At 38.6% G+C, this 12308-nt stretch overlaps 2 protein-coding genes across 2 annotated transcripts in view; both read right to left on the bottom strand.

Annotated features, from left to right (window-relative positions):
- The window catches only part of EEF1AKMT1 (eukaryotic translation elongation factor 1 alpha lysine methyltransferase 1), a 169224-nt gene that overhangs the window by 11182 nt on the left and 145734 nt on the right, over positions 1–12308 (bottom strand). The window lies entirely within an intron of this gene.
- XPO4 (exportin 4) overlaps positions 10403–12308 on the bottom strand; it is a 53190-nt gene continuing 51284 nt past the window's right edge. The window contains exon 22 of the mRNA XM_008630988.2: positions 10403–11071. Coding sequence (XP_008629210.1) covers positions 10874–11071 — 198 coding nt within the window. The 3' untranslated portion in view covers positions 10403–10873. The remainder of the gene's footprint in view (positions 11072–12308) is intronic.

The following is a 12308-nucleotide window of genomic DNA, read 5'->3' as shown; positions in this document are numbered from 1 at the left end:
GGCTGGGATATCTCACACTGGTACCGGAGCCTGAGCTGGGCGGCGAGACAGCCACAGGCGTCCGGCCTGTCAGACTGGGCGAGCACAGGGGCCCCTCGAGTTAGATGTCAGGTGTTCACCAGCCACGAGCTTCTGCCTTGCACTGCAGCCCAGTGCCCCAAACTGTTTTTCTACATCTGACTCTCCTGTCCAGGCTCTCCATTTCTGTTAAACATTAGCAAGCCCGAATAAGCTCCCTTTCTTGCGTACAAACAGAAGTCAAGCTGATTCTTAGATGCTTTCAAAAGATAGCAAGTTTTAAAATATCTTCTTTGTTTAACTTCATAAACTCATAGAATGGTTTGGGTTGGAAGGGTCCTTAAAGATCATCTAGTTACCACCCCACTGCCATGGGCAGGAACACCTTTCGCTATCCCAGGTTGCTGCAAGCCCCATCCAATCTGTCTTTGAACACTTCCAGGGATCAGGCATCCACAGCTTCTCTGAGCAACTTGTTCCAGAGCCTCACCACTGTCACAGTAAATAATTTCTTCCTAATATCTAATCTAAACCTACTTGCATTCAGTTTGAAGCCATTCCCCCTTGTCCTGTCACTAACATGCCCTTGTAGAAAGTTTCTCTCCATCTTTCTTATAGGCTCCCTTCAGGCCAATTTTTCCTTCAGATCTCCATATTTTAAACTCTCTCTCATGTGGAAACAAGGCTTTCCACGGCAGTAGAGAACTATGGGCATTTTCATTTCTTTTAAAAAGACTTCTTTTGCAGTCTGGATCTGGCATTCAGTGCATTAGCCACTCTATCTTTGAAAGTTCTTGGTAAAACAAGTCTTCATCCCAGCACAGAAGACTGTCTCACGTGGAGTGCATCCATATCTATTCAGGCTACCACCACTGCTGTAATTTAAAACAAGCAAACCAATCCCTTTTCCCTGCATTGTGCAAAGTCACAGTTGTCTTGATGCCTGCATAGCACTACTGAGTGCAGCAAGAAATGTGGTTTAGATATTACAGTGAAGTGACACTTCAGTAATTTTCCTATTTCATGCATGTTTGTAAGGCATTTTACATGAAAAATGAAAGTAGAAATGAGACTGGGATGACACCTACTCTCAGTCCAGATTTCCCAGAGCAGCAGTCTGCCCCTTGACAAGCAATTCCTCCTCACCAAAACGGTTAAACAAATCACATAAGGGCACAAGGCTGTGTGGTGGCTTGGGGGGTGGGCAGGGTGACATTATTTAGGTTATGATATCAGATACTACTTGGCAGCAAACAGCTCAAAACCTTGCTTGAATCCTGTTACAAGACAATTCTAGAAGGAAAGCTCCAAAGGAGCTCAAGTGACCCTGTAGGAAGGAAATAACCCAGGTTATCTCTTGCTGCAGTTTCTTTGGGATGTGAGGACAAATGAACCACAAACACAGGAACACCTGTAAAGTGGACCCTGAAAGAAATTTCTTATTAACAATTGGGTTTTATTGTTCCCTCATATTTTTTGCAGACAGGTATTTCTAGTTAAACTATCTCCCCTGTCCTGTCACTGACAGAGCCATGTCACACAGCAGTGATACTGGTGTCCTTGAGACAAACCTGATGACACAGACCACTGCCTCTTCACTAATGCATTTGCTAGATCAAAAGCAGTGTTCAAAAATACAGTTCTACCCTGGAAAGCAATAGCAACTTCTTACTCACAAGGCTTTTTCTGTTTTGGTGTTTGAGTTTTTATTTTTACTCTATTGTATTTTTTCTCTACTGATGAAATTCTGTAGTTTTGTTCTCACCATAGCACAAGCCATAGCCATATGAAAAGGATAACCAGCTTTAATTAATATTAAAATAGATTATTAAATTCTAATTGTAGAATCTTTCCTGTTGCCATTAAGTCTAAAAAACTTCTATTAGCTTTTTCCCGGAAAAACCCCTCAACATGTTTAGGGCTGGCAAACCAACTGCACATTGTTTTGGAAGGCAGCCAAGCATGCAATGCTTTACAACCATACAAGGATTATTTCTAGTTAATGTCAACATAATCCTACTTCTGATGATGGAAAATAGCAAAGTGGAAATATTCTAGTTGGAGAACAACTTCCAACACCTCATCTTTGTAATCAAAGCACTTTCACTCCCAAGCTGTTCCCCCTAGAGATGGAGAATCAAACGTGTGTTGGAGCAGGGCAGGTGCACTACAGCTTCCCAAGACCTTGTGGCACAACATGAAGACAGACTGGCAGTCAGCCTCTTAAAAGCTTGCAGTCACTCCATGAATTCAAGTACAGTAGTAAGCTTTCATCTTCAAGCAGGTCACGTAGTCCCAACTCTTTCTCTATGGAGATATAAATCTTAGAAACATGACAGTGATACATGATCCCTGCAACTTCTTTCTCTTTTGCCAGGCTTTGTGCATCTCTTGGAAGTGACTCAGGGTTCACAAAGAGGGCTACAGCTTTCAGATAGAAAAATGCTCTTCATAAGTGACCACTAGTCACTTAATACCACCTAGTGGTATTGACATTTAAAACAGAGTTTACAAGTATTTGAAAGAAAACCCCCAACCCTTCAACAGAATTACCAGTATCTATACTTTTGTACATTTTCACATCCCTATAGATTTTACCATGGCTTCCAACTTACACAGTTCTCTCAAAAAATGTCCCAAGATACAGGGCAACATCCAACCTTCATGGCATTTTCTGGCCCCAAAGCCTTGTCGTGGTTGTTTTTGCTTTTCCCCCCAAAAGATGTAATCACTCTGCCATCACAAGAAGCAGGAAGGAAAATATATAAAATATATTTAGCAAAACCAGTAAAATTAAAGTGGAACAGAAAATGCAGTCAAGTAGCAAACATATACAGCAGCAGATTTTACAGTTTTTCCTAGACATACCTCTGCACTTTTTTCACACACGCTCTTTAAGGAGAAGGAAGAAAATAGAAATCAGATAGTGTTATGAAAGAAAACATTTCTTTTCCTGAACAGTAAATGGGGTTTATTACTGCTTTCTGCTTTTGAAACTCCAATTCAGACTATATATACCTCTAAGAAAAATAAGAGAAGGACACCCTTTTCTCTGTCCCTAAAGCAAAATTACACTGTCCTCCTTTTACAGACTATACTGGTATTTTAAATAGTTACACTCGCAGGATCTAGACATTATCTGGCCATCTTAAGGGATGCAGGTAACAAACATTTTAACCAAGATACAAAACAGGTATCCAATTTTTCCAGCTTTCCTGAGGCTGAGTGAATTGTTTAAATACATGTGCGCTTATCAAAATCCATGTTACAGTACATTTTAACAGTAGTTTGTTAAGAAATCATGAAAGTGCATAACAGCCTAAAAGCAGGCAAAAAGTACTTCAGAAGAACAGTCTTTCCTTAAAGTGGCAGAAGAATATAAGCTTTCCCCAAAGCAGTGTTGATCTTACGTGAGGACATCGGTGATCATCCTAAAGATTCCACAGTGTGGTGGTGGGCTTTTGGCTTTGGGGGTTTTTTTTGTGAGTTACAACAATCATTTCAAAAACAAATAACCATTAGCAGTATTGGTGCCGTTCCGAAACTAAAGCAAATGTCCTGACAGCTTATTAAACCAAGTTACCAACGAGGCTTTCAAATCAATACTTGTGTTGGAGTCTATTGATAACTCATTCAGGGAACACCAAACACAAAGACCGGAAGCAGTTTGAATATGCCACAAACCTAAACTGCAGCATCCAAAACAATAAGTTAAAGCAAATCAAACATACATGTCTTTACAACCAGTAACAGTAGGCCAGACACGGAGGGGAAGAAAAAGGGAAGTACATCACACCCATAGCTTTGCTTTACTCTAACTTGCAAAGGCAACATGGCATGTCAGGAAAATCAAATCCGATACCATCTAACAGATGTTAAAGTGAAAACAGCTGTTCCACAAGATTCAAATATAGACAGGAGAAAAACTAGTAGTGAATTATGTATCAGTCACAGTGGGTAGCTTCTTTGTTCTCTTTGGATATAGAGATTTGTCTGGAATGTTTTCCAAAATAAAGAGGAATTTATTATTTAATCAACAAAACTCACACTGATAGTATCACATTTCATTTCAGAGAATTCCAAAACAGTACTCTCTTTTCCCCAACCAACGTGTTGATAAAATGGCAGACTTTTACTAATCCCTTTCAAGATGACATGGGTTAAAAGTTACGGGATAACACTTGTATCTTGTAGATTGATCTATTTTTCTTTCTCCAGATAAGATTGCAAAGTTATCACTTTCTTCTCCTCCTCCTCCTCCTTCCCTCTTCCAGGTCATGTACAACCTGCTCCTTGGTTGGCCGACCAGACAAATTGCACTTGGAGGGTTGTGCTTTCCTACTTTTCTGTTTATAAGACATGGCAAATCACTGAAGGAAAAAGTCCACCACCAACTCCACCATGCGCAACTGAAGCCAATATAAGTTTCATAAAGGCAAAATTGATGGGGTTTGTGTATACTTAGACAAACAACTGTGAATAAAGGCTTTGTACCCAAATCATTCAAGTTTATTCCAGAACTTGTATTTAAGGTAAAGCAGAATAGTTCCACTTTCTACATGAAAGGCTCTTGGATACGCTGCTGTTAGTCTTACCAATTGCTTTCAGGAATTTCCTCAAAATGACTTTAAATGTTTCTGTCCTTCCCCAAAATATTCACTGAACTAGACCATGCCAATAGAAATATATAACTGCATAATCTTGCTTTTGAAACCAGTAAAATTCTAGTGATACATACAGCCAAGATATATAGCAAGCTGTCACCACCATAGTTGTTGCGTAGTTTTACTTTCAGGATTTGTGAAGCTTTTTTTTCTTTTCTAAATGATGTGAGTGCATGGAAGTAAGAGAGGAACAAAAGAAAATAGCTGTAGTTTATCTAAATGTAATTGTATTATAGCACATTAGGAACTGCTGCCTGTAACTGAACTTCTCTGATATCCATGAAGTAACATACTGTTAGATGTTCCTAACATGGGAACAGATTATGAGTTTGGAGAATTCTGTGCCAGATATCATCATAAAAACTGTTTAGATTAAATACACACACACACTCTCACACAAATTAAAGACCCAGAAATCAGTATTCCTTTTGAGTAGACAAATACCACTGATAATAGTGACCTGAAAAGTCACTGTTAAAACTTCTTTTGGAAGATGGGGGAAAAGATTAATTTGATTGTATATTCACAGCCGCTTCTGGTAATTGCAGTCCAGTGTGAGATACTCCTGTGGCACCCCTAATCACACTTTTTTCTGTTGATGGACAAACTCATTCCTTAAGTGCTGATGTAAACTAAAGTTACTCCACCAACTTTTAATCTAATTACTGTGCATTCACTGTAGCCAAAGAGCGAAAGGTGTAGCCTAAGCTTTCATAATGTTCCTATTTATGTTTCCACTGTAAGGAAGTATAACAAATGCTTTTTCAGGGATTCAACACAGGTGAGATTTTAGAAAAATATTAAACAAGAATACACACAAATCACACATGGCCAAAACAAAATAATAAAAGTCTTTAGTGGAAAACAATTTTATCCTCTTCCTGCTTATGGATCTTAAAAATACACAAAGTGATCGTTCCAAAATTGAAAATTCAGTCGTGATAAGGCTTGATTACACAACCATTTCCCAAGTCTTATTGCAATAAACTGTGAAATACTTCTATGCAACTTCATATCTTCAACTGTACAGGTAAAACAATACTTGAAATCAACTAGCACTTCACTCCCTGTGTTTTTAATATATAAACTCAACACAGTACTGAATGACACATTTAAAATATTTACACACCTGACCAACAGCAGTACTAGCATTTATTGCCTTAAAACTGCATGTTCACTGCATGGAGGTTCCTTATTTTGCACAAAGAGAACAAATAATATAGGTCTATTTTTTTCTAATTAAAAACTCCAGAATGGTTCAATGGGAGATTCAAATGTGTGGGGAATGCTATTAGAGAGGTTTTCATCAATTTCAAGTATCAAGCTGTAACAGACTGGAAAATTACATGGATAGTATCTTTCTCTTGAGGTTGGAAGGGCCTTCCAAATCAGCTTAAGAGTGGCTTAAAAGGACAGGAAAAGCAGAATAGGGAATGGGAAGAAATGAAAAAGCAGAATCATTTTTAATTCATTAAAGAGAAGGGAAAGCCTTCTCTTTAATGAATTAAAAGGGGTATCTTACTTCTCAGTTTCTAAGGCCCCAAGAAATCTCACACTGAAAAAAGGGTTTTATAAGATAGCTGAGAGCTTGAGGCTCTAGAGCAAAACATACTTCATGATTTGCTTCATGATCAGTGCTAGAAAACATTAATCTAATTTACTGAAAACAGAGCACAATCTACTCAAATGCAAATTTATGGGGGGTGGGGGAGCAGGGCTGGCTTTTAAAATTTTAATTGTAATCATTAGACTTTGGTTATACTGAGTGACTGGAACAGACATGGGAGAAATGAGTGGTGTTTGTTCTTTGCAGAAAAATGTAAAAAAACCAAAAGTAAACCAAACAAAAACCCTACCACCACAAGCAGCACTTGTCACAAGCAGAGGCACCGAAGCCTGAATAACCAACAACTGTCCTCTCCCTCTGTAGATCAGAACTGAGGCACACTGGTGGGGAATCTCACCTTATTTAAGAAGAAGCCGCCATTCCAATTGGCTGTAATTAAAATAATTACAATTTACAGCAAGCATGACTGTACTGCAGTAGATCAGTCCTGGGAATACTGCACCACTGCTGCCGCTACTGGGCTTTACAATTACGAAAATCTTCTGTTTTCATTACAGTAAATCTTACACCTCACAAAACTAAAATTAAAGTATATAATATTTACATAGCATCTCAGATCCTCAATGCATTTTACAGGCATAAGCTAATCCTCACAACATCCCTGTGAGGTAGGTAGGTGTTAATGCTACTTTAACAACAATACAGTTCTAGTGACTTGCCAATGGCCACCGAGGATCCAGTGGAAAAACATTACAAAATTAGAGGAGCCTGGCTCCTACTCCTGCGCTTATATTCATCAAGCTACTTCCATAAAAAAAACACCCCTTCTTATGTAATTACTTAACCAAACCTGAAATTACTTGAAGTGTTTTACAAGCAAAATGCTGCAAATTTGTATTTTTTAATAGTTTTACAGATCACAAATTAGAATTCGCTTTCCCTTTTAAAGAACTAGATTTTAAATGGACAACTGACTGCTCTGAGCAAGCTTATTTTCTAGAACTACATGGCTTAGACATAAAGGGATTTGCCCAGACAAACACTGGGGCTTTAGTGAGTTCTACTCACTATGAAAGCGATGACTCCAATTCAAACCCCTCTCTTTTAACTAGTAGGATTTGGACATGCTGAGAAAACAAGTTTCTCATTCCTGAGAAAAAAGGTGAGCCCTTTTATCACTAAACAGTGAAACACAAACCTCTGGGCAAAAAGTAGCAGATTCTGGCGGTAATTCAGTGAAGCGAATTAAGGCATAAATGCACATGAAAGTGGAAGTTTCATGCATCCAGTCCACTTCTCCCTGTCCCTATGTATCTGTGCTTTCAACAAGGTCTTGAATTTTATGATTGAACTCAATGGTCATGCTTGTCAGTGTTGAAAACTATAGGTTGAACAACAGAAAATTATTATGCCAGCATTAGAACTAACTATTATAATGGGGAAGGAGCTGGCAAAATGGGAAAGAAGCTACTTAATTTCTAGTCTCAGACTGAAAACACTGGTCTAATAATCTGTTTTAGCAAGAAGAGTCTAGACAAATATATTTGTTACAATTATATCACGCAGCATTTATAATTCGGTTTGAATTGTCTTTTTTCTTCCTTCAAAAAACAGGTGCATTTTTAGAACCATTATTCACTTTGCACAGTGAATGGAAAGTCAATGCAATGATGCTATAAAACTTTCAGAACACTTATGTGGAGTCAGCTCTCAGTGTTCACTACAAACAGTCTATGAGTCTTTCCTGTGGACCTCAGTGTGCTTTCACATCCAGATTTACAGCAACTGGATGTGTAGAAGTTCACAGAAGATTCTTTTCTTTTTTTTTTTTTTTTTTTTTTGGTAGGGATACAGAAGCCAAATAGCTCAGGTAGAAGCAGTCACCAAGCCAGCAGGAGTATGAATGAACAGGACTTATTCCCAGAAGCCTTTGCAACCATTTCATGGATGTCACTAAGCACAGACATCTTAGCATTGCTCTAAAAGAAACATAAAAAGGCATGGAAAGATCCCTGTTGAATATATGAGAATGAAAGAAAAATTAAAAAACAGGAAAGTGTAACATCAAGCAGGAAAATTACAAAAAACTCCAAACCCTTACTAGGACAGTTTTCCTTTAACACATAATATTATTTTTAAATGAAGGTCAAAGGAAATTTTTAAACCACCCTTAAAACTAGTCTTTGAAAGTAAGTGTTCATACTTTAGCTGATGTCTTGATACTCAAAAGATGCTGTGTGTCTCTTATTGTTACAACACAGTGGGCCTGACAAGAAAAATAATGGGCATGCACATTACTTTGCCCAGAATACAAACTCAATTTGTGCTCCCATTCATCACAATATGCAAGGGGATTTCAAAACTTTAAAGTTAATAAATATTTTTAAATAGTGAGCCAGCTTTAAGATTAATTAAACAATAGTGACAGAGCTAGTTAAAAAGGATGACTGAGTGTATCAGTTAGTCAGACCCAAACCATGGAATATTCGCTATGATCTCTTTGAAGACTTCAGTCTGGATATCTGACATCAAGCACTTCATAACACACCAGCAGCTCCTACTGCTGCCGATGTTCCCAGGCTTCAGTGCCCTTCATCTGAAAAAAATGAGGTTTCAGAACTTCTGTCCCATCCAATGTACAAACTCAGAAAAACTCCAGAAGCAGTTCCAAAAACAGCAAACCCCAATTTAAAAATAAAAATTCAGCCATCACTACAGTTTGAAACAGAATGATCTGCCAGGATCATTGTATTTTGTGCAAGTGCACAGTCAAGAAATCCTTTAAAGAAAAGCACTAGAGCTTCAATAAAAAATTGAGAGCAATACCCCTGTTCTAAAATACTACGCAAAATCTTAGAAATAAAATACTATCTGGGAAGGTACGCTATTATCTAAGAAGTTTTGTGGTCACTTTGTAATGTGTAAATCTGCCCTTGCCCAGTTTTCACATCAATTAAAAGAGAAAAGTATAATAAAGAGATGGCATTTTTGGCCTTGTAGATCCATGCTTGAGACACTTACAGATTTAACTTAAAAAAAAAAAAAAAGAAGAAGAGCCTTAGATCACATAGCACAGTATTAGAGATTTGCATCTGTTGTGAGATTCTGGCTATTGTGAGTAATTTTGAGATGAATAGCTGAAAAATGGCACAGAATTGCAAACACGAAGCTCTACATAGCCATATAAAGGTGTATACCAGACTTTTTATATAAATTTTAAAAACACATGGGAAATTTTCAACAGCATAATCTAGCACAGATCTTAAATGGAAGGGCCCACTTCTGCCTCTGTGTATTTCCACAGAAATAATTTTACTAGACATGCAGCATTTGTGTTTGCTTCAGTTTCCTCTGGCTCATGACAGGAGACAAAGCAGGCCTTGCTTTCATAGTCATGTGCTGCTCTCCCTTGTTGGTTCTTTATACTCAGGGCACTATATTCTGCTATGATAAAAGCTTAAGTGCTGATATAAAAAAACCAAGCAAGAGCAGAGCAGCTGGGAGACCTCTGCAGAAGTGGGGCTAGATTCAGCAAAAACAAAAATCTCCTACAGCACTAGACTTCCCAATTACCCTTCCCCACTGGAGTCAGACATGCTTGAGTAAAAGGGTTTGATGCCCCTGTGCTAGCATAATTGTTTTAGCTAATGCCCCAACTTTGTAAAGTTTGCCAGTAATTCACACCTTTTGGGTTGTTATTGCTTAAGCAAACAGTTCAGTGTAGAAATACATTGCAGTTGCGTGCAACCCAGGTGAGAATCAAAACAGATACTGAAAGTAAAACTACACATGAACCTTGCATTAGACACTCATTCCAAAACAACACGTCAACATGAAGGGCTGCAAAAGGTACACAGCAGCTCAGTGCCAACATCCTAAACCAACTCTGAAGAGTAATATCTTGCCTTAAATCTTGCCTTAAATTTCTTACCTAAAGTATATGAGCTTTTTTTTTTTCTTTTAAATTAAGGCAATGAAATGGCTACAGTTCCTAAAGTTCATTTTAGGGGAACAAAAATATACACCTTTTTTTCTCTCTGAACTTTAGGCAGCAGAACATAATGTAAAAACCTGCATTGCATTCAACCTGCAATGTCAGATTGACGTAGAAGAACAGAACTAAACACAAGTTAAAATACCATTTGGTTTTTCTTCCCCATTGGAACACAAACTCAAACTTTAAGAGAGGAAAAATAAAGCTTAAAATCAGCTAAACTGTTTAGAGCTTTATATGTATCTGCATCACACTCTAACATGATTTTGGGTAGAAAAGAAATCTGTGTGTTTATATGACCACTCATATTTTAAACCAGTGCAGGGGGAAAGGCACTGCATTTATTTTATTGTGCCCATATCTGCACATAAATGGAAAAAAATTCAATTCAGATTTTCTGTTCATTTTCTTCCACACCCAAGTATGACAGATTGCAGCTAATACATAATAGCAAAAGCTGATTCAAAGTTGACCTCTCCTATTCCATGGTGTTGCGTTCAAACTTCCAGGCTCTCTAGAATCTGAGATGGCTGCAAAGAACCCAGAGACAGGTACAAGATTTAGTCAGCATTCAGCATTTCTCAGTGCATTTTGCAGAAAGGGTCTAAATTAGGCATAGAGTTCTGTTGTTTATTTTACACAGAGAAGTCCACCAACATTTGCCATAAATTCTTCTAAACTCTTTAAGAAGGCCATCTTCTGCTTACGGTCCAGTGTAGGAGGAGTGCTGCTTGCAGTAAGCTTGTTGAAGGCATCTGCTAACCGCTGGTAAATTACTGGATCTTGTTGAGTTGATAGCAATGTTTCAACTAACTCTGAATATTCAGCCTGTTAAACATAAAAAAAAAAAAAAAGATACAATATATACAACTTCTCTCATCATGACAAGAGCCAGAATAAAGGCTGTGACAGAAAACCATCAGTACCTCCTCACCTGTCCTCACAGCCTTTCACCTACCTCTAAACCAGATAAAATCCTTCATCCAGGCTGGGTATTTTAGTAAGGCTAAAGAAGTCTTCAAAGCAAGGTACAGTGCTTTGCAGTGCAGAGTAAGATAACCATTTTAAGGCAAAGGGGCCTTCTGGCTCTTTCTTAGCATAGGCTTATTCTTAATGCCTGCCCCATGTTCCACACCAATCATCTCCTCCCACAAGTTCTCCATTTTCTAGGGTCCCTTCCCTGCGACAGAGCTTAGATTCCTTTCTAAGAGCTTCCTACTTACTCTCATGCTTACTTGGACAGAAACAAAAGACAAAGAAACATGTCAAAGATGACTGGAAGGACACTGCCAAGGAACACACACCTGAAGCAAGTCCAAAGGGACCGAGCTCTGGGAGTACAAATGAAGGACACAGGAGTTAGAATGGCAGTTCCCTCCACTCTACCCATGAGGGGCTGGGTAAGGGTAGACACAAGAAGAATTTGCCACCAAATATCACAGGGTCCTTTTCTCTTACATGTTCATGAGTCCCTCTTTGAGGGATAAGGGCTGCTAACAAGAGAGAGGATCCATGGGACAAAGTGGCTTAGCATCGTCTTTGCCCAAGGCTTGCCAAGCCAGCAAGAAGGGCTTTAAAGGGCATGTTGAGGGATGGTGGTAACAACTTGTAGATAAGTAAAGAGAGAGACCAAAAGTATTAAGAACACAAAGAAGTGTGATGGGTTTAAAAGTGCTCACCAGGAAGGGTGAAACAGGCTGAAAGGAGGCCAACCTGAAATGCCTGTATAAAAGTGTGTTCAGCTTTGGAAACAGAAGGAGCTAAGAGCTCCATGGGCAGGTTCAGAGCTGCAACCTTACTGCAGGCATTGATATGTGGTGGGACAGGTGGCATGACTGGAGTGTTTCAAGGGACAGACGGAAGCTTGTTAGAGCTCTTTAAGGAAGAAGATGACAGAAGATTGACATTTCTTGAAAAGTCAGCTCAAATTAAAGATGGTTTTCTACAGACTGGGCAGCAATCTAGTTGAGTGCTTATGGATCATGATCAGAGGAGAAGCAGTAAAAATGACATCATCTTTTGGGGTGGGATCTTGTTACAAATCCCCAGAACAGGGCTTTTAGTG

Source organism: Corvus brachyrhynchos, unplaced genomic scaffold (assembly GCF_000691975.1).
Source record: "Corvus brachyrhynchos isolate BGI_N302 unplaced genomic scaffold, ASM69197v1 scaffold363, whole genome shotgun sequence".
NCBI lineage: Eukaryota > Metazoa > Chordata > Aves > Passeriformes > Corvidae > Corvus > Corvus brachyrhynchos.
Note: the sequence above shows the minus strand (reverse complement) of the source record. Positions and strands in the feature narration are given on the sequence as shown.